Genomic DNA, 25,732 nt, shown 5'->3' with positions numbered 1-25,732 from the left:
GATTATTAACTTTACGGAGTGGTCAGACCAATCTCTGGACCTTAATCCAATAGAAAACTTGTGGGGTGACATCAAAAATGCTTGGCAAAACCAAGAAATTCAGAGGAATTGTGGAATGTAGTCCAGTCGTTCTGGGCTGGAATACCTGTTCACAGGGGCCAGAATTTGGTTCACTCCATGCAACGCAGATGTGAAGCAGTTCTCAGAAACAGTGGTTATACAACTAAATATTAGTTTAGTGATTTACAGGAAAGCTCAATATTCAAGCATTTTTGTTTATACAGTAAACGTGTGAATTTGTAAAGAAAAATGCAGTTTTTTTTAACAGCCTAATATTCCCCTTTCTTCACTTTCTGTAAAAAAATAACACATTTGATGAATTTTAATTCATGTTTTGATTCAGAATAGAATGTGCAATGTTCTCAATGCATTTGTGCGTATGAAAATAAAAGCTATTATAAGAATTTTGAGCTTTACTCACTTTTTTAAACACCCTGCTATTATTTTGAACACAACTGTATAAGTAATTTTTAGTTTGCTTTTTCAGTAACATTACACTAGCATTTGTTCATTGAGTCATCAAGGTTCATCTGATCTAGCTTAATGGTATTTTCACTAGCATATTAATGTGATTTCATTTTGGACAATTGTAACAGGGCAGTGATATCAGTTGTTAAGGTACTTCACTTGTAATTGGAAGGTTACTGGTTCAGGCCCCTGATCAAGGCCCTTAACCCTCAATTGCTCAAGTTGTACTCAGTCATAATTGTAAGTCACTTTGGATAAAAGCATCAGGTAAATGTAACAGACATCCAAATTATGTATTTACTTTTATGTTGAAGTTACAAAGTCTTCAGTAACATTCTCTGACACCGAGATCCTCTGTCTCACATATTGCAATGACACGGTTTAAAAAGAATGAACGAGAACAATCGGTTTAAACTAATAATGCATGCTTATTTGGGGGGCTAAAGAATATTTAAGGATGTCTATACCCTCTAGAACAGGCCTAATGATGCCCTTACATTGCATGTTACCACTTAACAAGGTATTAGCTGAGAACATACAACTGCCTGAAATATCATGTCACATTTTCCTGTCACCTGAATTCTTTGGGATAAGGAAATATTCCTTAAAATAACACCTTGGAATGCCATGAATTGATGTCTTTAAAATACACATTTTGAGCCATGGAAGGAGATTGCCATGTTTTTTTGTACAAGACAATTAGACAAGTAAATCTTTTCAGAGCACGAATATGTTCATATTTAATATTTAACCACACTTAAGAGAACAAATAGTGGTGAGTCACATACAGAGCAAACAGTTGGGACTTTCATTTACTGTCATTAAAACTGGAAGCCAGTCATAGCCTTCAACTACTCTGTGACCCACAATGCCCAGCCCAAATGGGACAATAAACCAATCAGCTCACAGCTCACCTACTGGTTACACATTAAATTTTATAGAATGAGTTATTCTTTTATAACCTTTTATTTTTTCTATACATTGAGTTTACCTGGCATGTCAATGAGAGTCCTTATTTTAATCATTTGTAATTGGCTTTCCAATGTGTACCCAAGTTCTAACAACAATTCAAAGAACCATATGTGCTTTTGTATGCCATAATTTCACTATATTGGCCACATACTGTTTCCCTCTCTGTCCTTCTCCTAAATGATCCTAAGGTCTACTTACTGAACCTCAGTATTTACATTTTGTACACAATACCTGCATAAATATGAATCATACACACCAATTGGTGTCTCTCCAAATGCCCCTAACCAATCACAGCTCCATATCCTTTAATCACTAACCAATGAGCTGCCTTTTACCATGGTGATTAGTGAGCTGTGAGCTGGTGGAAAGTAAAAGAAAAAAACAGCAATTGGGTATTCACATATTTGGCAAAACGGTTGTTTTGGGAAAGATTATTATATAGCATGGTGTTAACAGTGTCATTTGTAATTGCCATTAAGCTGTGAGATGCAGGAAACTCTTGAGCTGTACCTTGTGTGTTTGTATTGAAGAGAGAGGCAGTCACGTTCGGCTAATGAACATACTGGGAATAATTGAGTTTAGAGAAGGTAGACATAGGCCTTAGGGATACTTACAGACTGTGGGTACAGAATTTGGGGGATGGGCGTAGTTAGGAACAGATAAGGTTTCATACACATTATTTGGGGACATAGTTACAGGATTGGGAATGCAGGCATAAGGTGTCATCTCATTACTCAGGGACATATGACACCTGCCATACAATGATGTGGCTCCTCTCAGCTTTGTCCAATGCTGGCTTCATTTGAGGAGCTTCGCCATCTCCCTCCTCTGTTTCGTCATCCTCACCATCACCTGGGGTGAAACAAGATACAATAATTTTTGTTTTAATTTAGGGATTTCTGACATCCTGAAACCCAAGCCAGAGTGAAGCTGAATTTTAAAATATCTCCATATGAAGGTACAGTTTCTCACAAGGTTTTAAATATTTAGATTCAAATAATGTGTATGTGCATAATTGTGATAAATATCACTAATGTCAAAATTGTGTATGCCTCAGTGTAACTTACCTATACGGAAATCTATGTAGCCTTCTCCGCCACTGAGCACCAATACATTCTGAACACTCTGAGCTTCTGTCTCCACTGGAGCTGAGGACCCCTGAGACTCTGATGGGCTGTCCAGCACACTGCCATTCAGGGTGGCCAATACATTGCCTAAAAAAAAAACACCCACAAAACAACTCAAATACAAAACTATTTGACAAGGTTACATATATTTCTTAAAATCGCAGAAGGCATTATATAATAAAAGCATTAATTGACTGTAATCCCTTCTTAACAAGTTAACAACATACTGATGTAGTCCATTAGTCCTTACCTGGCACTGACACAAAAAATTTGACTGCATCTCGGTGTCCATGGAAACAGAGCTGTGCCTGAGCCATGGAACAGTACGGGATGAAGCTTCCGTTGCCCTTCTCTGATTCATCAGCGTACACGTGAATCACACCTCCTGACGACGTGGGAGACACCTTGTTTGCTGGAGAAACAAGAAAGACAAAAAATTTCAATCTGAGTAGTGAAAAGTAAGCAGAGCAGTGCTTACATTAGTTATCCAGGCTCTGCTGTTGAGAACACTACATGACAGAAAAATCAGGATCAAGTGAAACAAAGAAATGGTCGAAAGTGTTACTCAATATAGTGCTCCACACACAAGTATGCATCCACATACACCCCAAGAAACACTAATACACGTTTACATCACAGAAATAATATTACACTTATGATAAGAGAACAAAATGGGCCACATAGACTGAACAGTAACAGCCATGCAGAATAATTTTACTAACAGCATAAACAAAAAAGCACAATGATGAGAAGAAAGCCAGAAGAAGGAGGAATATGGTAGATGGTGAAAGTGACATCATAAAAGGGAGACAGAGAGAACTTACCCCTCAGTCCAAGGAGCTGTCCCCGATGCAGGACTACAGCTACAGGAACAAGGGAGAAGATAGGACAGGATGGGGTGGGTCAGAAGAGCAGCACTCATCAGACAAGGACAGCATTGGAGGCAAGGAAGAGAGGGTGCGGAAAAAAGCAGTGCAGACACGGAAAAAGGCAAATGAGGAAAAGAACGGGAGAAAGGAGTAGCGGCGGAATTAGGGAGAATTTAAGAGAAAAGAAAATATGGCTTGTGTTTCACATTGCACAGAGATGAGCAAAGCTTTTCTAAGGTGACGTGCTTAAATTGATGCGTCCTTCTAGGCTTTCCACGTGTGTGTATGTGTGTGTCTGTACGCAGCAGATATGGGGAGCTCAACTGCCACTTACTCTCAGTCAGGGGGATGGAGATGATCACTCCATTTCCTGTTCCCACCCACAATCGGTTACCTCCAATCAGCAGGGCTGTTATCCGAACAAATGAAAAGCCCAACTTTCCTGTACCTGTCAATCAAATCCAAAGGGACAAGAAGTCATACCAAAGTATGTCAGCAACACTAAAGGTCAGTTTTGTTCAGTTTAAAGAAGGAATTACCAAGCATCTTGCTGACATACGGCTCGATGTCCACATCCTGCAGGTGCTGGTGTGTGCGCGCATGGTATAATCTCAGCGTGGAGTCCAAACGGATGGACACCCACACACCATCTCCAATCCAGGCCAGCTGCCTTACCTGGCTTTCCCTGCGCGGATGAGCGTCGAACGACTTCTGCCAAAGACAACAACAAAAGTAACACAGAATCACAAACAAATAGATACAAAACGATGAAGTGAATATAAATAAAAGTTTGTGGTTTTTTAATTTTTTGTTCTCTGGTTACTCTCAGTCAGATGCTTCCTTTGAGAAAAAACTGTGGTATGGCTAAAGTCAATCATCATTGCTTTTTACTTTCTGATTGTTAGTGTAATTAGAATAAGTGTAATATGCCAGACCTGTCAGCTGGGTGAACACACCTCAATCTGCATGCTCTTTGGCTGAATCACATGAATCTTGTTCTTGTAGCCACACCAGACCTTATCATGTACCACAGCCATACAGCGAATGGAATGGTGAGGCCGACCCAGGTCCATCAAGTGATAGTTCGACAAGTCCCACTGACCGTCTGTGTGGACATCACATACAAAACACACAAGCGCAAAGAGACATAGAAGTTAGTATTTTAATCTGGATACATTACTCATATATTATTGTTTGCATACTGACAACAAAAAGATGACATAAGTAGTTCACAGGGATTTGAGAAATATGTAGGAAATATCACACACCTTCAGATCGGTGGAAAATGGCAAGAGTTCCATCTGCCAATGCCACCAACACCCTTCCCTTAACATGACTGAGATAGATAGATAGATAGATAGATAGATAGATAGATAGATAGATAGATAGATAGATAGATAGATAGATAGATAGATAGATAGATAGATAGATAGATAGATAGATAGATAGATAGATAGATAGATAGATAGATAGATAGATAGATAGAGAGGGACAGAGAGGGAAATGTTTCAAACATAACACATAACAATCACATAACACTCCTCTAGAACTGACATGTACAGGTCATAAAGACCCCACTCACACTAGACTGAGCACAGAGTCTTTCAGCTTGATGGAGTGGAGACACTTCTTCCAGTTTGCCACTGCAGAATGCACATAGAGCCTGGGAGAGAGCAGAGACTTTACACACCTGCTGCAGGCCTGGTAGTGGGGGTGTATGTGACTCTTTGTGGGCTATTGAGGGGTCAGATACTCACCAGCCATTCTGAGCACCGAGCCACATTGTGGGAGCAACGCTGGTTCCAGCCCGATCGTCTCCTCCCTCTTCAGAGTTGGTGGGTGCTGATGTCACTTCCTCCTTCAGTGCACCTCCTTCACTGGATATTTACAAACAACACACCCACCAGAGTATTTTATACGACACTGTTTCATTTAATCATCAAAGTATTATACATTCACACAGTTCTCCAGGACATATATAAGAACCTAGATGCACTCCACTCAAAACCCACAAATTCTCCAAACTACAGAAAGTAACCAGTGACTTTTGCACAAATACTATTGTCCTGTAGCTAGCATGTAGTCGTGCTCTATACGGTATGTGTGTCTCTGTTAAAAGTGCTGTGTGTATTTATATCACCTCTGTGAATTATCTGTAAAGACATGCTCAGTGAAAGGTCCAGATGGGGCAGAGTTTTCTCCTGCTTCATTGGGCCCTGCCTCCTCCGAGACCTCCATGGCCTCTGTGGCCTCCTCCGCTGACTGAGAGACTGCAAGGCGGCTACACACAGGAGCTGTGGGAGCTACAAACACATACACACAAATTACACAGCCCATTTGAAATACTTTACATCAGTCAGAGAGGCATATAGTCACCATGCTCTGAAATATTTTGCCATTGTTCAGACACAAAGATTTCCATCATCGTGTGGCAGCCAGTGAGCCAAAGGCCTGTGCCGATCCCTACAAAAGCAGTAATGTGGAGCGTTGGAGGGGGTGAGGCTTGCCTTGTCCTTTGTCCATCACGGGCGTGTCAGTGCGGGAGGAGCAGTTACTGCGTACCACACTGCAGTTGGTGGCACAGCCGACCAGCGTGATGCCTGCCAGCATGCCCTCCACCCTGCCCGGGTCCTCCGAGCCCCCATCACCCTGTTGCTCCAGAAAGATCTCACCTGCAGGGTAGTCACTCTCACTGGCCGCTACATACACAACACACCATCGAGATTAAATTCATAGACTACTTTATGAGGGACAAGCTTGAGGGTAACTTGAGTATAAAACTGGGAAGTTGGGTTTCAAAATGGAGCCTTCCCTCAGATGCACTGGTGTGTGTAGTGGGGGGAGGGGCGCAGGGGGCACTTGGCCCCACAGACATTTTACTGCATGCCCATATGTAGCTGGTAATTGATAAGCTGTTGGGATGTCAAGCTTAGAGCTGAGTATGTGGTTGTTATTTTAAGCAACTAAAAAGGCAAAGTTCTTTTCTTGTTAGAATAAATGGAATATATTTGGAAGGAAGAAAGACAAGAGGAAAACTCGTAAGCCCAGTTTTGAAATCCTTAAAACAAAATTTAATTTGATTAAAAGGTCGATAAGTACCTGAAATACAATGTTAGAGAAGAGTAGTCTATATTAGGTAATGTTACTAATGATGCTTTTAAATAATCTCAATGCAGGCAACAAATACCCTGTTTAACACCCAAACTAGCTCATACCACATTAGCTAATGGCTGGCAATCCTGTCATTATTATCTACAAAAAAGTGAAAAAGATGTCCAATTTAATCAGATTCTGTGCTTTTATTTACTGTAAATTATTACATTATTATTTACTGAACTGAATGACTACATTAGGTTGCGGTGCACCAATTAAATTACTTATGTGAAAGCCAATTTTTTCTACTCACTGATTCCCCAACCCCACTCTGTGCCAGTCTTAGGCCCCACCTCCACAAAACTGGTCTGGATATGCGACTTCTAAGATGTGTTTGAAGTTTCAGGTAGAACAGTCTTGGCTACCTACTATAGCTAAATAGACGTGTGGATTGTGATGAGAATGTGTATGGCTCTCACCTGGAACACTGGAGATGCAGAGCACGTGGGCATTGCACACATTAAACTGGTCGACCAGTGAGCCAGGTTGGTTGGCATCGATGATGACCACCTTACTGGCTGAATGAGTGCTTGTCAAGATCCACACACGACTACTCATGGAATCTGCCTCGTGCAGTTCCTTAGGATGAGTGAGAAAGAGAGAAGGGGGGGTTCGGAGGACAGAAGGACAGAGGGAAGGCCGGTGAAACGAGGGAATAGAGGCAGAGAGTGAGGTGGCAGACGACATAGAAGAGACATATAGAGAGAGGAAGAAGAGAAAGAGAAAATGGGAGAAAGAAAGGGGGAGGGAGCAGAGGAAAAGAGTGGGAGAGAGCGCACAAGAGAAACAAAATCTTTTCTGACAGTTTTTTTAAAAGGGTTTTTGAAGATGCTTTATGTTTTTTTTTATTAATTACTCTGCTACCTTACCTGGTCTCATATATTCTGCATATCCTGGGTTGACTGTATAAGTTTATTACAGTTAGTGACACTGATCATGTCAAGTTGTGCTATGCTCCTTTTACCTTCTTTTTGTCTGGAGAGCTGTGCTCACTCTTGTTCTCTCCTCCCTCCTCCTCTGCAGTCAGAGGATCCATGCCATTGGCTGGCAGCTTCACTCCTGCCTCATGACTGGACGTCCTCCAGCCAGTCAAGTCCACTCCTGCAGCACACCACAGCTACACAAAGGCATGGTATGACTTTATCATACATCCTTCCTGCAGTATACATAACATAGATTACATAACCAAAGGTATGTGGACACTTGGTTGTCACAACTATATGAACTTGCTGGACATCCCATTCCAAGACTATGGGCATTAATGGAGATGTCTTTGCTACAAGAACCTTCACTCTTCTGGGAAAGCTTTTCACAAGAGATTGGAGTGTTTCTGTGGGAATTTGTGCCCATTCAGTCAAAAGAGTTTTTTAGAGGTCAACCACTGATGATGGTCTTCTTGTCCTGTTTCACAATCAGTTTTCAAAAGGTATTCAGTGGGGTTGAGGTCTTGGCTATGTGCAGGCCACTGGACTTCAGCCACACCAAACCCATCAAACCATGTCTTCATGGAGCTCTGCTTGTGCCTCTTATGTCTAGCCCACACTGTCAAAAACAGCCCCAGATCAATATCCCAGAGAACATGTTTCCTCTGTTACAGCAGAAAGTGGAGTTTGCATGGAGTACGTGAGTTTGTGGGGTCTCCTGTGGTTGAACTGCTGCTCCTAGACACTCCCAGTTTACACTAATAGCACTTACAGTTGACAGGACAGACATTTCACAGAAATCACTTCTGGTAAGGGTGATATCTTGCGACAGTGCCATTATTCTAACAATGTTTGTAATTACATGACAACATGCTTGATTTTATACTCATAACACGTGGCCAAAACACATGAACTCAATAATTAGAAGGTGTGTCCACATACTTTTAGCCATATAGTGTATTTGTTGTCTCACTGCATAAGTCCCATCACAGATGTATGTGTACTACCTTCCTATTAGGATCTTTCTCCACTAGAGGGCGGCAGTACACCGGTACAGGGACGTTCTTCATGCGGTTGTCTTCTTTCTCATTGGCCTGTGAAGTGACAGGGAGGCAGATGCATTCATAAAGCAGCCAGTAACAGTGCTACTTCCAAGTCACACGCAGAAAAGGCCTCGTGCTGGAAGCCCCACTGTGACCATCGTTCAGCTGGCCTTGCCCCTGGCCAAAAACACAGACAGCATGGCAGAGACACAGGGGACATTCTTGGTGGTAAATTGGAGCAGCATGTAAAGGCTCAGCTCTAGGTAGAGGGTTACAAAACATACAAACATGCGCTATACAAAGGAGTAAATCTATACTGTACAGTCATCTGAGTGACAGCAAGAACAACCATTAGCAATCCTGTAATCCTGTAGATTTGCTGTATGACTATGTCTTAACTGACACAGTGACAGTTATGAGCCAAAGTTAAAGTCTGAATGCCATTCAAATAATTTAATAATATGTAATATAGATATGTAATAATATATCTAATAATAAAAATAAAATTATCTAATCTTCAGTGCTCTGAAAAAGGTAAATGTTTTAGTGCCTGTATACGGCTTAGATAGAAAGACACTGGACAGTGTTTGACCTTTGGACTTTGGTAAACGCAATCAGTATTTTGTTGCAATGTGCTGGAGGGGTTCTTGCAAAACTGCAGCCAGTCAATGATTTCACTCATCACCAGTACCTTGTCAAACCCAGCAAAGAACCATAAGGGAACTTTGTCATTGCTAAAAGGGCATGATTAGGTTTGGCTAATGGGCAATCTGTAGCATTTGAGTGGGGTTAGGGGTGGGGTTTAGAAAAGGAGCTGAGTGGGAGAGGTGCATGCTGGTCCTCTGGCGGTCGGACTTGCCTGCGGCCTCTTTGCTGTGGTGTCCGGAGCGCTGTCTGCCTGGGGGCCCGTCTGCAGGAGATCACAGTTAGAGCCACGGTGACACAGCGTCACCACTGGCAGCCCTGACACACCCATTGTCGCCAAGGCAACCCTGACATGCCCACTCTAACCATGTCAAATCTGACACAAATTGCTGACCCTCTGAGAGCCAGGAAGCCACTTATGCTGGAACCACTTAAACCTGACCACAGCTCCATGTGAGCTAACTGCACACATGATTTCACAGGAATCATGGTGCTGTTGTCATGAAACAGTGTCAGCTACATATGTAGCTGCAGTCTCACTGACAACAGATGAGAGCTGCAGTCCTTCGTCTTGACTCAGCAACCAACTGAGATCATAATCTTGGGAAGCAGTTAGGAGGATTCTGCACTGAGCCCAACATCTATTCTCATATCCTTGACCTCCCAGCCTTCCCTCAGCTCTCTGGAGAGGAACCTCCCTAGAATTTGGTGGATTTGGCCCATCATAGCGGCTTTCATTTTCTCGTTTCCTGTTTCACCTCTGTTCCTTAACGCTAGGACTACGAATGTAGTGTAACAGCTCAGTCTCTTCTACAAACGTCAATTCCCACAGCCCTTTGCCTCACCCTGAGGCATCAGTTTACATCAGCTGGTTGGCTCCACCCTAAAACCAGAGCGGGAAGGAGGGTGGTGGCTGGGGCTGAAAGGTGAAGAGGGGGCGGAGGCACTACCTGTTTGAAGCGTGGTGGGACACTCCAGCCACAGGCCTGCATGAGGCCGTCGTCACGGCGCATGTGCTCACGGACCTGCCGATACTGTTCACGGCGCTGCTCACGCCGGGCCGACAGGGCAGAGTCGCTGAGGAGAGACGCAACACCATTACTGGGCAGTCTATGGGGTGGAGAGAGAGAGAGAGAGAGAGAGAGAGAGAGTGATAGGGAGAAAGAGATAAAGAGAGGGGGAAAAAGAGAGAGGGGAGGGTAGCGGTCAGCAAAAGAGCGCAAGGGAGCCAGCCAGCCAGCCACAGGACACATAACAGAGATAGAGGAGAGAGAGGGAGAGAGGGAGCGAGAGAGGAAGAGAGAGACAGGGGGGAAAATAAAGCAAGAGACAGGAAGACATGGATGAGTGGGTTAGAGGTGAGACAGATGCAGACAAATTACACACATAGATGCCCGAGGAAGCCCAGCTGTGAGCATGCTTGCACCTGTCTGTGACCTGGATGTTGATCTGATGAAACAGTATGGAATAAAACAGAGTGTGTATGTGAGTGGGTGTGTGTGTGTGTATGTGTGTGTGTGTGTGTGTGTGTGTGTCTGTGTGCGCGCTAGTATGCATGCGTATGTGTTTTATGCATCAGGTAGAGCAGCATAGCAATGCAAAAAATCAGCTAGCTCAGAGCAGCAAATAAGGATAAAGACAAAATACGGATGATTAAAGACAAAAGAAGACACAATTATGTAAGATTGAACTGAAGATATCTAGTGAAAAGAATGTGAACACAGATAAGTGTGATAAGATTAAGACAGAGAAATAAACAGTGTGTTCATGTGTACAAAAGCATTTGTGTATGAGTGTGTGTGTACTGGTGCACTTGTATGGAAGAGCATGTTTGGGCATGCATGTGTATGTGTAAACATGTCCATGAATGCAGGAGCACTTTGTTTGTGTATGTGTGTGTACACATACGTGACTGTGTGCGTGTGTGTGCACATGTGATGCATCCTCTCACTCCTCAGGAAAGAAGTCAAGCGTGCGGTTGGAAGTTGAGATCTGACACATGGTGTGCGACCGTCTTTGGTTGAAACTTGCAGGAGAGGGTGACTTGTAGTGGATGTTGACGCTGCTGTACGGTCGCTTCACTGGAGGAGGACTCGACGATGAGCTGAAGAGACGTGCAAAGCTGGGAGGGGGGAGTCACAGCACACACAGAAATGCCAAATGAACTACAAACTCACTAACACAAACAGTATGGCATATTTCAATTCTCTTGATGCCGGTGTGAGAACAGGGATGCTCATGGAAAACTCACAACTGCCAGATGGTTGATTTTTTCTTTTCTTGGATTTGAGGACTCTCTCTGGAAGCTCTGAGAGAAGAGGGTGAGAGAAAGCCAGATGAGGGAATGTCTGATGGGAACGTTCTGAGTGTTTCCAGGCATGAAGAGCTGAATGTCCCTGCACAGACATGCATGGCCTACACCCACCACCCAGTTCATTAGCAACATGCTGTAGGAGTTAGACACTATAGCCTGTAGCCATGCACAGTTTGTGTTAGCCCTCCACAACTTCTTTAACACTGCTCTGGGTTGAGAATAATCTGCTACCCAAATAACATTTGAGCAGTCATGAACCAGGATAAGCGTGGCTGACATACTGCATGGCAACATGTGGACTATAGTCTGGAACTGCACACCTGTAAACATATTTCTCTGTATGTTTATGACTGTGTGTCTGACCGGATCCTTGTGTGTGTGTGTGTATATGTGTGTGTGTGTGTGTGTGTGTGTGTGTGTGTGTGTGTGTGTGTGTGTGTGTGTGTGTCTGACCGGATCATCTCTGTCCAGCGGACAGCCTCCTGCAGCTCCATCAGTCTCTCTTTGTACTGGTTCCTCTCCATCAGCACACGAGCCATCTCCACCCTCGTGAACCTGCGTCGCTGTGCCATGGCAACGTCATCCTGCAGCGAAGATGAATACTGCACCATTCACCCACACACACACACACACACACACACACAGGATGTACCCCACACAGAAGCACAAGCGCCCCACGCCCCACACACACGTGCCACCACACCCATGCCACCCCCCCCACCGACACACACACACACACATTTGCGTGGCACGCACCCCACCCCACACACACACATGCGCAGTGCAAAGCCAAACACACCAAAGAGAGCAGGGGAGGGTTAGTACAGCACAGCTCTGTCTTAATAACAGGCATATTGACAAGGCGAAGATTAAACAACAGGGTTAATCCCTGTGCAAGATAGTATGTACCAAAGCAACAAGGTAGTAATAATTGGTGTTAAATACACCTTGACTATTGACTGACCTTGGTCATAGATTTAACACTTTTAAGCACAGCAGTAAGGTAAGGGTTATGTTGTTGCTTACATCATCGCCTCCTTCATCTTTCGAGTCCTGAGAGGCTCCCAGTGCCTCTGCTCTTAACCTGCAGGAAGGAGAGATCATTTCAGTCGTGTTCCAGTGGAACAGCAAACATGGTACATGTGCAGGCTCAGTGGGACCTGCTGGGGCCCATCCTTACAGCACCTCTTGAGCTCCTCTTCCAGCTCTTTAACCCTGCCATCCACTTTGCTCTTGGACTGTTTGACCACCTCCAGCTCCTCCCTGAGCACCTCCTGCTCACCAGAGAGCTCATCCACCTTGGCAATCAGGTCATTCTTCACAATGTTCAGTGCATTTCTGGGTACAGCGTATGCATTGGTCAAGACACATACACACAAGCATACTGTTCATTACAAGTTAAAGATGAATAAACAAGCTACACTCCAGGATAAATCTAATAACGTGATGAATTCACTGAAAATGATGTTGAGAATAGACGGACAGCGCTCATATAATGCACAAACATTTATTAGATCCTAGGACATAACAGGAACATGTCGGCCCTTAAACCTTCATCAGTGTGCTGGGCCAAAACATTTGTGTTATGTCCTAGGGTCTAATTAACATTTGTGTATTATATGAGTGCTATTCGCCTATTCTCATTACTGTACAGAACACACTTACAATCCACAATCTCACACACACACACACACACACACACACACACACACACACACACACACACACACGATCTCTCTTCCTTACTTGGTCTCCAGAAGCTGTTTGTTCTCTGTGAGTAGATTTTCCACCTCTTTCCCCATCCCTGTGAGATACATTTTATAAGCAAGAATACTGACCTCCCACATTTTTTAAATCTTAATATAATATGTTCACTAGTATCTCTAAGTGAAGAATGTATAGGCCTAGTGTATATCAGGACAATAATGCCAACATGGTGTCTTGATGACTCCTGAGGGAGAAGGCACAAATACAGTCCTCTGCTGAAACACATGATTATATCCAGATCCAAAAATGGTTGATGTACATATACATCCAGAAATGAAATACTGCAAATATTTACAGACCACTAAAATTTTAGAAATTAGGCACACAACAAAGCTCATTCAGAAGCCCAGCGCCAAGCAGCTGCAGCTAATGGAAGCACAGCAGGAAGTGACATTGCGTTGGAATGGGGGGTGTGGGTGGAATAACGTCACAAAGATGCCAGCATGTAAGGGCACTGAAACCATACACACATGAAGGAATCAGGAGGGAAAGAGCCTTACCAAAAAAATCGTCCCGCACTGAGAGAGCAGGGGAGGGAGAACAGTAGAACAATGGGGTTAAGAAAAGAGAGAAAGTGTAAAAGTGAGTTAGAGAGAAAAAGAAGAATGGAGAGAAATAGAGAGAACAGTGAATACAAGATGATGGTGGAATGGAAGGGTTCGGAGAGAAAGAGAGAAGAAGAATGAGAAAATAGGTAAAGGTATCTGTTGTATAAGTTTGGGTGAGGGATATCTGTGAACACCCACATGCGCACACACACACTGGCTAAAAAACCAGGCAGAATTAGTGGAGGAAACTTAGCTAGAGGAGATAGTAACACAAGTATATAGATTACATTTTCCATGCAAACAGTAGCATGAGAAAAGTGTCTAAAGAGTGATTTTTTAAAGGCATCTATACATTTTTTTTAAACCATCCTGATAATCCTGATGTCACTTCTAGTTGTTCAAGTGAAGTTTTAAACATGAAACCTTTAAATATCTGCCATATCTGAAACTAATTTAATTTTGGCATGTTTAAATTGGTACTGAAAAAAGGAGGGAGCACCCATGCCAGCAGTGGGTGCTCTGGATCTAGAGTATTCTGTGCTTATATATGTTGTGGAACCCTGCTACACTGCTCTAACCAGTTTATTAATGTTTACTGCACACCAAACATGACAGCACACCAAACAAGAAAAAAAGAGAAGAGAAACAAGAATATGAACCAGTTGGTGATCAGATACACACCTGAGAACTCCCCTATGGGTAAAGCCAGGAGAAGCACACACAGGAAGGAAGCACAGAGAGGGGTCAAGGGTCAGTGAGTGAGACGGCCAATCAAATCAAAGCTCCACCTTCACACTGAGATAAACAAATTAAATGAAGTTTGGCCTTTGCAGTAAAACTGAAGACAAATGGAAAATTCTCAATCTGAGACTAAAAACACCGTCAAACATAATCCCAAAATAATTAAATAAAAGGTTGTCTCTTTCACTGTAAAATGTGCTTGAAGGTTGGATTGCTGCAGCCATGAGGCAAGCATGATATCTCAGCAGCCTTTGCATTGAGGGAGCCAGGCACATCCAGCAATATGGCCATGATAGAAGAGGTCAAGCAGGTCAAAGGGCAAAATGCATAACTCAAGGCCTACAGCATGTCAGGCCAACACTTGCTTAGCCATGGCTCTTAAAATGCCAAAAGCAATGGAAACACATTAATCCAGAGCTCACGGCCGCGTGTCAATATGTCGTACAGTAAAGGCAGACAGTCCCAATGCATTGGCTGTGACAGAGGCTTACCAAGCAGCTCTGCCCCAGCATCCACATCACCGATGATGTCAGACTTGGCGTCTTTGATCTCGTGGTAGAGTGAGTCTGTGTTGATACCAAATGCTTCGTTCACTATTCCCTGAGAGGGACTGGAGAAACGGAAGGGTAAAATGAGTCCAGAACGAAAGTGAAAAAAAAAACAGCAGTACACTGGTTGCTGAGAGAGTGCTGGAAACATACAAAATGCATAGGCAAGCATGTATAGATTTTATAGTATATAAATATATGTATATAAATATACATACTAATATAGTATCTAAATATATAAAAAAATATATGTTTTTAAAGCTCTTTGTGGGCAAAAAAAATGTATATTTATAAAAATGCAGATAAGATTTGAATTTCGGTTCCATATAAGTCAGAAGCCAACACCTAAAAGTCTATTATGTGTTTTTTTGTATTTCAACACTTTTGAAAGGATGTTCAAAATAGGTACACAACATGTCCACTGTAGTTACACATCTCCACTGTACAGAAGAGGTCCCACCTGTTTCCTCCACCATAGATACGAGGATCCATGCACATATCTAACTCTGGTGTAGAGTCTAAAATCTCCTGAAACTCAGACCATTCATCACTGCTCCCCATACCTGCATACACACACACGTACACACATTCAGAGAGAGAGAGAGCGAGAAAGAACAGGTTATCGCAGAGCACAGGCGTTCGGTTTAATAATCACGTTTACTTCTAGTAAAACCATATTTTAAAATTTTTTTATTTATTTAGATGTTTATTTAAATATATGTTATATATTTGTAATGACATTATGACTAGCCTTTCATCTATTATATACATATGTTCTGTTGTATATTTGTGTGTTATGAGAAATTAATGTGCTACCACATTTTCCTCTCTCTCACCGATGCTGACGTTTCTGGTCTCCTGGGAGACCTGCACCTCCATATTTCTGCTGAGTCTCTTCTCGTTCTTGTGGCCCCGCCCCTGGGATGTATCAAAATCCCTAGTGGTAACCATAGACTCATTGAGAGGGGTAACCGTTGCCGAAGGTACAGAAGAGGTGGGCGTGTTTGACTTGCTGCCTGTGCTGCTAGGCGTGGCCACAATCGAATCAGACTCGGAACCATCCTCCTTAAGGAGAGCAACCATAAATGCAGACATCTTAGTGATGGTTAAGACCATGAACACTCAAACATAAACACTCACTTAATAAGAGTTAGCATTACACTAACAATGTAGCATTACAAAAGCATTTGTCACATAACACATACACACACACAAATCCACACAAATTCACACAATGGAGGACATGCTTTCTAATACAACTATCCTCTACCAATACCCCATCAAAGCTGTGAATCTGCATCTAGCCTTGCTCAGAGTCATGTGACCAACGTGTTGCACAGAAAGTGGGAAGTACGGCGTCTGATGTTATTGTCCTTCATCTAAATATAGTGGCTCCAGGAAGATGATGCCACAAGTGCCAGAACATAGCCTGGACAGGTCTGTGCTTTCTTGTCCTTCAGCATTAGAGAAATGCTGACCATTGGCATAGTTTGTCAGCTTAAGACAAATCGTGATGTGTCTTTATGGTCCTAAACCTACTCTCCCCAGAATGGGACCTAATTTTTGGAAAGATACTTCCTGCATTATAAAGGGTCACGCTGTGTATGCTGCCCATCCATATTTTTTGAGCACAACAATTCACAACAATTCACACTGCGACATTGTGCTGAATGAGGAAAAAAGAACAAAGACAGAATAAACATCATTAACAGGCCTGCTGGTATGACAATTGTCCAGGAGAACTAAAAACAACATAACCATGGAAACCCTCTGCTCTAAGAACTCATCTCCTAATGACATGAGCGAGTAGGGGGTGTAGCAGACAGGATGGTAGCAAGGCCCGATTCCTCCTCCGGCGCGTCACAGCGTTGGACCTGTCCATTGCACCTGAAAGCCAGGGGCGTAGACAGCGCGACCAATGTCACTGGTGTGCCAGGCGTCTGATGACGACGACGTCGTCCTAGCACCCCCAGCACCCCCACGTACCATACCATCCCCGCTGGGGAAGAGGCTCAGTGAAGGCGGGCGGTCCACTTTACTATAGGGAGGGAGGGAGGCAGGGCGAGAGAGAGAGAAGACAGGGACATTAAGTGAGATATGCCACTGTCAAAAAAATGGCTGGGCTAATGTGCACAGACTCCTGAAAGGCAGAAGTCAAATTCCCACACAAGCGAACCACAAGACCACAGAGAAGTGACAATTAGCTGACAAACGGACTGAAAATACATAAAAGCACGGAGGCACATGGCGCGCACACTGAGGAGAAAGAGGTAGAGATAATTCAGTCTAAAGCACTGCTCGGTTAAACCGGGATCATTCATGACAAAAACTAAAATGCTGGCAGGGGTAGAAAGTGGGAATAATAGACTCTCGGAATGGGCTGGAAGGGCTTTTTTACCTTTTCCTCCAGGTGTTGCGCTGACTGAGAAGACAAACACGGTGGTACACATACACACAGAGCAGCACAATGAGAGAGATTAGAAAGTGAAAACACACCCACACACAAACACACAGACACCCTTTCATACCAGACATTGCAGACACCACAATGCATATAATGCATATGATATATAGTAAAACTGAATAATGTTCAAGATCTAATATTTAAGCTGTCTAGACAGATGACAAAGCAGGAAAACAAAATGAATAAATCATAACCACTACCAAGACAGCCCACAGGAATTAGTACTAGTAATAATAACAATAATAGTTATTTATAAATGCCTTTATAAGGGACTTATGTTATTTATAAGTGCCTTTCAGGGTACTCAAGGACACTGTACATGAACAGAGATTATAATATAAAAATGTGAAAGCTAATATAAATAAAACACTTAAAAATTTAAAAATGTAAAAATAAAAAAATGAATTAATTAAATTAAAATAAAGGAACTATAGTATAAACAGAGGTAATTAAATGACTAGATTCAAAATACATTTTGTATCACAAGGTATTTATGGACTAAGTATTAGATAAGCAATCTGGAAGAGATAGGTTTCAATTGTTTTTTGAATGAAGAGATGAGTGGAGGTGTAAAGGGATTGTGTTTCAGATTTTAGGGCCTGTCACACTGTAAGCCCTGCCTCCAAAAGTATAGAGCCAGGAGGGTGGGTTAGAGAGCAGGTAAGTATCAGAGGACCAAAGTGAGCGAAAAGGTAATATGTATGAAGGAGTGCAGAAAGATATAAGGAGGTGCCAGACCATGCAGGGATTTAAAAACCTGGATTTCATAGTCTATGCCAAGGTGGACAGGAAGCCAATGTAAACCACTAAGAGTAATATGTTCTCATGGTCTGGTATGGGTGAGAACTCTAGCAGTATCCGGAGCCCACAGGCAGGAAGCCTTAAGAGAACAAGATTGCACTGGTCAAGTCGAGATATAATAAATGTGTGAAAAAGGGTCTCAGTTACAGAGTGGGAGAGAAGATGTAATGTAGCAGTATTCTTGAGAGGAAAATATACAGTTTTAGTTATGTTTTTAATATGTTTTAATACCCTGAAATAACAATGTGGAGTGAACAGTAACACCAAGATTCCTAACCTGTGTGAAAGGAGATGCAATTAGTATGGCCTCAGATTTTTCATGAGTTCATTTTATAAAGTTTTTAGCCATCAGAATCCTTTTATGAGAGCATCAGGTGGAAGTCTGTCAGTGGGTTTAGTGTGCATGTAAATGAGTATATCATCCACATAGCAATGGAACTGGAGGCCATGCTCTCCAATGATATTGCCAAGTAGTAACATCTAGATAAGAAAAATCAAAGGGCCAAGAGCTGATCCCTATGGAACATCCTGGGAGACGTGACAAGAATCAGAACTAAACCAACCAAGAGAAACTAATTGCTGTCTGTCTGTAAGATATGACCTAAGCCATGTAAGTACCGTGTCAGAGATGCCAGTTAAGTCCTCAAGTCTGCACAGGATAGTGTCATAACATACTTTGTCAAATGTAGCTGAGAGGTCCAGGAGAACAAGGATGTTTGGAAACCCAGAACTGAATGCAACCAAAATTCATTAGTAACCCTAACCAGAGCAGTTTCTGTGCAGTGGTTGGCTTAGAGCCCTGACTGAAAGAGTTCACTTAGGTTTCTGGAAGTTAGATGGTCTCTCAGCTGGGCAGCCACCACATGCTCAAGCAACTTACTGGTTTAGAGTTGAGATAACTATAATGAGTGATTATAATGAGGGTCTCTGGAAACTGATCAAGCATAAGAATTAGTTCAGGAGGAGAAAGCAAATGTTTGTGTCAGACACAAGATGATGCAAAAAATGTGCACAAAATATTTAAAATTTTGTGTGTGTATATGTGATTGAGTGAGGGTATGCATGTTTGCATGTGTGTGCATTTGTGTGTATGACCTGACATGACAAAGCCTCTGACTAAGCAGGATCTGACAAACTGTCCACCAGCATCATGATCTAATACCTAGCAACACCATCTCCAAGACGACAGCTCTAATAACATGCCATTTGGTGTGGTATCTGAATGAGAGAAGTAGGCTTCCTAACAGGCACCATATCATAAGCTACCCATGGAAAATAAAAACAGCACAAACCCACAGAACAAAAACATAAACTGTACATGTTTAAAAAAATCACCATATAAACAAAGGTAAAGACTCGAGTGCTCATGCAGAAAATACACATACACACACTCACGTCCTTCCGCAGACCGAGGTATCTGATTGGTTGGTTCCTGTCTGCTGCAATTTTGACCGTTCAATGTGTTCAACATAGGTCTGAATCATCTGAAAAAGAATAAAACACATACGTGTGTGTGTGTGTTCTAGACCTTCTGCATTAAAGCACTTTGAATTGCCACTGTGTATGAGGGCTATATAAATAAACTTGCCATGCTGTGTCTTGCTGTGGGCATGCATGTGTGTGTGTGTGTGTAGTAAACTGAGACAGTGTGAGTATACCTCTGTATGCCGCTGGTGAAGAGCATTGTACTCCTTCTTCATGTCTGCCTCACGCTCTTCCAAACGAGAGACTATAAAAAACAAACATATTCACATGCTTGCAGATGTGGGGGGGGTGCGGACATATGTGTTTGTGTAAATATTTGTGTGTGTTTGTTGACTGACTGACTCTGGTCAGTGTGTGTATTTGTGTGTGTGTGCGTGTGTGTGTGTGTGTATGTGTGTTGACTAACTCTGGTCAGCATAGTTCTTGGTCTTCAGTTCCAGCTGTTTCCCCTGAAGTTCTAGAAAGTCCACCTGTGCCTGGAGATCCTTCTTCTCTGCCTCTAATGCATCTTCAAACTCTATAAACTTCTATTAATCCACACATGCACACGCACACACATGCGCACGCACGCACACACACACACACGTTTCTGTACACTACTCCTGCATCTAAAATAGGCTTTACCACCATGAGATCTTCACAAACCTTTGTGAGCCATTTAAAAGACAAATCAGTTTAAAACACAAATCACAGTGAGACAGCCGTGAGACAGAAAAGTAAAGAGTCACTTCTGTAAAAAGTGATGGAATGCATTATTTTATCATTAGCTTACAACATGGAAAAAGATAACTGGACAAGTTATCTTTTTGAAAGAAGCGCTTGCATAGCTGATACATACACAAACACACACACGTGTGCACAGACACACACGTCACACAGCAGTCTCACAATAACTAACTGTGATACAGTGCAATATAAAAATAAACTAAAATCAACAGGGGACCCATCATTTTTTCAATGTGTGAGTGTGACCCATAACAGCTATTTGCAGTATGAATCGATGGAAGTGTGTGTATGTGTGCATGTTTATATGTATGTATGTGTGTGTGTGTGTGTGTGTGTGTGTGTGTGTGTGTGTTTGTGTGTGTGAAAGTCTCAATATGATAACATTATGAAGCAGATCAGAGGTGAAAAATTTGACTGCTGAGTGCAAAATGTTCATGTGCAGAATCATACAAACACGTGTGTGCGTGTGTGTATGCGGCAACTTGGAGCTGTAAGGCATTAAGTGAAACACAATAGGTTCTTTCTGCTGTGCAACAGACCCACTGAGAATTTACTAGAATTTACCCACTACTAGAATTTAGTAATCAACACATTACAGAGCATTGTTCTCTCTCTCTCTCTCTCTCTCTCTCTCTCTCTCTCTCTCTCTCACACACACACACACACACACACACACACACACACACACACACAAACACAATCAAATAAACATTTCCTGTCCTTTCATTTGAATGAGCTAAATGAGTTCCATTTTTATAGCTAATGGAATTAAATAACCTGATATCCTATACCTGATTTCATTTGTATTCATATACAATGGAGCCCATATGTTTGGGCCCAGCTAGCTGCAGTTCGCTGTTGGACTAGTTTTCAACACGGAGGACATTAGCTTTAAACTGCTTCAGTAAGATCATCTGACATTGTTATGACAACTGAAAAATCATTTTCAGCACAAGTGCTTCAACCTTAAAGCCCCAGCAGTGATCATAATGCAAGTACTCAACTCAGCTAACAAATGAGCTTGGTAGCATGGAGAGTGAACAGAGACAAGCAGAGTTGTTAACTGGTCCAGGACTAGTCATAATCTTCTGCAATGCCTGTAGGCAGTTGAATGCAGTTTTAAGTGTATTTTCCTGGAAGCTGGTGGTGTTTTCTTCATTTTCCTATGCTTTATATGTTATATAGTCCATGTCAGTCTATGCGTTTGTACGCTCCTAATTGCCTTATGCTGCTCTTCAGTAAAAGTTACTAAATGGTTAGGTCTCAAGGATCAGTGCATCTTATCAGTGAGCAGTGGACCTGCAGTAATCTTGAATGAGGACTCAACTAAGAAATAAGAGGTTGCCCTCTGTACTGTGTCCATTATGGGCCACAGTCATGATGCCACAGGAGAGGAAATTGGAGAATACTGTCTACTCCCTAACACTATTCTCTCTGGCTCTCTCGCTCACTTTCTATCACACCCTCCCTCCCAGTCTCTCTAATCTTATCTCCTCATCCTTCCCCTCTCTCGCTCCGTTTGTCTTATAATGTGTGAATCATGTTACAGCACCAGTCCTTTTTGTGTATTATTGATTCCCCATAAGCACCTTCTCAACCCATCAACCAACTCACTGCTGTCCTTTACACCCACAGCAAGACCCCAGATTACATGATCATATAGCAAACCACTGCTACCCTGATATTGTTTTGCTAAAACAACATTTTAATACCTTAATAGTCAATTTTGCCTTAGGGCTAACATTTATTTCCACTGAAACTAATATTCTCCTCAATTCTACAATGAAATATATTTAAGATAATCTTTTGATTGTGAAAGCTGCAGGTGAACTTTACAGTGATTACACTGTCTATTCCATGGTCAGGTCCACCACACCCACTATTAATCAAAATGATAATTCACTCATTACAGACTATTCTGTCCATAATGCACAGCCAAATCCATACTACAATCAAAAGCGCACATTCTCTGCACCTTAGAGCAAAAGCATCTGTCACCTTTGACCTGCTCTTTCTGCTCTCCTCAGTGCCTGTTTGCAGAATGACCCAGCAGCCCGACGTCTCCTGTAGCCACTAACGTACATGTGAGGGACATCATGTCCAAATAAACTAAGGTCAGATAAAAAGATACATACTGCATGCTATAAGTAAATGGATTCAATAACTGAAATAACCCTGACCTTGTCAAAGATATTTTGGAGATGTTTTAACATCAGAGCGGTGAGAGTTTCAATTACAAATGTTTTACAGTGCAAATTCAGACTAAACAAATTTAATGAATATAGCTTGACTATCTACAAGAACTGGTAAAAAAGAATCACATAGCCAATACTATCTGAGTCTATCTTTAACCAAGACTTTAACCCAGACTATTTTTCAATGTGCTGACAAATATTCTTAAAAGAGAACAGAAAATAGGTTTCTGATACAAAATAATCAAAACCATCAAAATCTGGGATTAATAACCACCTTAAATCATTGACAATCTTTACTACCTTGTATAGTAATTATACAATGTGAGCCATTTCACCTTAAATTAAAGATTTAGTTACAAAAAAAACCAAAAAAACCCTTTAATGAAATGAAACCCAGCTAGGAATATACATAAAATATACATTCTGAAATTCCTTCAGGATCTGTAAAGTGTTATGTTATGTTATAAACGCAGTGAGTTAACCAGCTCTTATGGCAGCACTGGATGCTTATCATCACACCGCTGCCAGATAAATTGTGTACTCTCATGTTTCTACTATATATATATATATATATATATATATATATATATATATATATATATATATATATATATATATATATATATATAATACACACACACACACACACATTTTATCACTGCTGTTACACTTGCTAGCACATCCTGACAATGCTGCAGTGGTTTGGGTTTTTTTAAGGGGATCTGATGGTTGGTCAGAACCACAGTGCATGTTTCAGTGACACTGACAAAATGGTAAGTGGAGTATAATATATTTTTGTGAGAGGAGTCTGATATCTACCAAATTTTACTGCAAAACAGAAGGCAACAGTACACTGATATGTTATCGTGAAATAAATCATGCTTTTGCCACATACAAGAATTTATTAACGCAAGATGTGGGTAGGCATAATTTGCTGTGGAGAGTTATTCTCAGTGAAAATTAAACTTGTTTATACAGGAATGTGAGAGAATGAGTGTTTCACAGACGCATCAGCAATATGCAGCATCCTTAAAATCAGTGTCAATGGGTGGGCGTGTTTACAGAATGAAATAAATAAAGACCAGCTCAAATGGTTATGGCTATAAGGTTTCTAATATTTAATTCTTGCCCTGAAACTGTGTAATAAAGATGCGTGTCTCCATTGTTTAATCTCGTTTGAACAATGTAAACCTAATTATTGTGATGGGGGCTGAGAATTTTGCAATCAAAACAAACAAGGCAGAAGGTGCGCTCACCTCCTCGGCCTGCTTGCGCAGAGCCTTCTCGCGCTCATACTGCGTGATCAACTGCTCGTTGTCTTCCTTGAGTAGTTCGAGCTCCACCTCGTGCTCTTGGTTCTCCGTCAGGACCGCATCAAGATTCTCCAGAACATTCACTACCAACGGCATCAACTCCTTCACCACCTCCTCGTCGTAGCTCCGGATGAGGCGCTCGAACTCCCGGTAGATGCTGTTGGCCAGGCCCGACACGCGCTCCGACATAACGGACACAGAACCATAGTCGTCCTGGTAGACGACCTCTTCCAGCTGTAGCTCCATCATCTTCAATATTCCTGCGCGTGTATCCGTGGGCAATAAATGAATAACCGACTATAAACGGCACACGAAACGACTCGGATGCGAGTGCTTTTTAGTCATCCAAAGCAAAGGTTTTCGGAAACAAGGCGAATTATTTGGTTCTCATCGGGTGATCAAGTTGCCATATCACTCCATGGTCTGATGCCAAAAGCATCAGTCAGATTAAATGTAGCCTAACCTTGGGCCTCTCAATTGTGTTGCTGTAAGCTAGCCTTTTCGTTTATATGACACTGAGAAAAGACGAGCTCTCCTCCCCGCCCGTATCCCTGCGCCAAGGCTACGGTCGCGCTATTAGTATCTCTCCACTACAGCTCATCAGCCTCTTTTAAGATGTGTAACCGCAAAAACAGGTCTCGGTATTGTCTGTCCCATCCCAACACCCAGGCAGCATCCATCACAACATACGCAAAAACATGCTCGACGATCCACCTGTTTCTCAACAGCCGCAGCCCGGGAACCCAGCCATTGCTGCGCGAAAAAAAAATCAATGTAGGAAAAAAAAGAGAAAATAAATAAATAAAAGAGAAATAAATAGATCACATATAAACAATGGATTAGGCTACCGCCACTTTTCGATTCCCTATAGTGGTCTTTTGCCGACAGATTTGTTTCCTGATATTTATAACCAAGCCTGGGTGCTGAGGGAAGTGTTTCCGTTGCTCGCTGTGCTGGCTACAAGGAGGCACCAGCTGACCGATGGCAGGATGACGACACAGCGTCTGCATTGAGCAAGCCCGAGCGGTGATGTCTCATCGCGTGTTCTTCCTACAGCGGGAATAAGGTCGAGAGGCGCGCACAGGAGGCGAATTACAAATGTAGCTATGTGTTAATAATGCAATGTACCTACTAAACGTTACATAAATTTAAGATAGGCAGAGTAGTGTAAGTTTTAAAATTCTGAGCTGTCAAGTGTGCAATCGAACACCTTTTAAGACGAAAAAGTGGCCATTATATTATCAAAAAAAAGGCATAGGGGTATCGCACATTCGGTCCCACTCATGGTTCAAATTGAAACGCTAAATCCAGAATAGATTGGACGTTTAAATTGTGGCAAAATTGTGTATATTAGATTAACTATAGGCAGTGGTTCTTTCCCTCTAAAGTTAATATTACCAGCACGATAATATTGTATACCATTCCGGATTATTTTACTACATAAAACTAAGATCTTTTACGAATAGGGTCAAATAAATAAATGCTTTTTCTTCAGCTTTTTCGTTCTTCCAACGTTTTCAGTTAAGTTGACTCAAGCCAGCTGAGAAGCAATTTCACTACTTTGACAAGC

General features: G+C 42.1%; 1 protein-coding gene across 16 annotated transcripts; it reads right to left on the bottom strand.

Annotated features, from left to right (window-relative positions):
- Positions 1-1,240: 1,240 nt before the first annotated feature.
- Positions 1,241-25,135, bottom strand: mapk8ip3 (mitogen-activated protein kinase 8 interacting protein 3). 16 transcript variants are annotated; one of them, XM_035528527.1, is made up of 34 exons: positions 24,106-25,135; positions 20,335-20,455; positions 20,102-20,172; positions 19,839-19,927; positions 17,577-17,600; positions 17,066-17,216; positions 16,015-16,243; positions 15,639-15,741; positions 15,122-15,240; positions 14,571-14,582; positions 13,842-13,859; positions 13,321-13,378; positions 12,760-12,912; positions 12,601-12,658; positions 12,028-12,176; positions 11,512-11,568; positions 11,212-11,382; positions 10,211-10,370; positions 9,475-9,525; positions 8,580-8,666; positions 7,614-7,766; positions 7,069-7,228; positions 6,004-6,195; positions 5,637-5,799; positions 5,254-5,373; positions 5,079-5,159; positions 4,765-4,832; positions 4,453-4,601; positions 4,036-4,207; positions 3,831-3,944; positions 3,452-3,490; positions 2,878-3,039; positions 2,568-2,714; positions 1,241-2,352 (listed from the first exon to the last, which is right to left on the bottom strand). In XM_035528527.1, exons 1-34 carry the CDS (start codon positions 24,409-24,411, stop codon positions 2,231-2,233), a joined length of 4,029 nt encoding a protein of 1,342 aa, XP_035384420.1. In that variant the 5' UTR covers positions 24,412-25,135; the 3' UTR covers positions 1,241-2,230. The 16 variants fall into 16 exon arrangements, with proteins under 16 accessions (XP_035384420.1, XP_035384438.1, XP_035384452.1 ...); XM_035528545.1 differs by having other exon boundaries at positions 10,211-10,337; XM_035528559.1 differs by having other exon boundaries at positions 17,165-17,216.
- Between the last annotated feature and the right edge of the window lie 597 nt (positions 25,136-25,732).

Source organism: Electrophorus electricus, chromosome 1 (genome assembly GCF_013358815.1).
Source record: "Electrophorus electricus isolate fEleEle1 chromosome 1, fEleEle1.pri, whole genome shotgun sequence".
In the NCBI taxonomy this organism is placed as follows: Eukaryota; Metazoa; Chordata; class Actinopteri; order Gymnotiformes; family Gymnotidae; genus Electrophorus; species Electrophorus electricus.
This window is presented reverse-complemented; position numbering and strand designations above follow the sequence as displayed.

Coding starts and splice junctions, on each gene's coding strand:
- mapk8ip3 (XM_035528527.1), bottom strand. CDS start 24,411: ATGATGGAGCTACAGCTGGAAGAGGTCGTCTACCAGGACGACTATGGT. Junction 15,742..16,014: donor GACCAGAAACGTCAGCATCG/GTGAGAGAGAGG, acceptor GTGTGTATGCAG/GTATGGGGAGCAGTGATGAA. Junction 12,913..13,320: donor AAACAGCTTCTGGAGACCAA/GTAAGGAAGAGA, acceptor CGCTGTACCCAG/AAATGCACTGAACATTGTGA.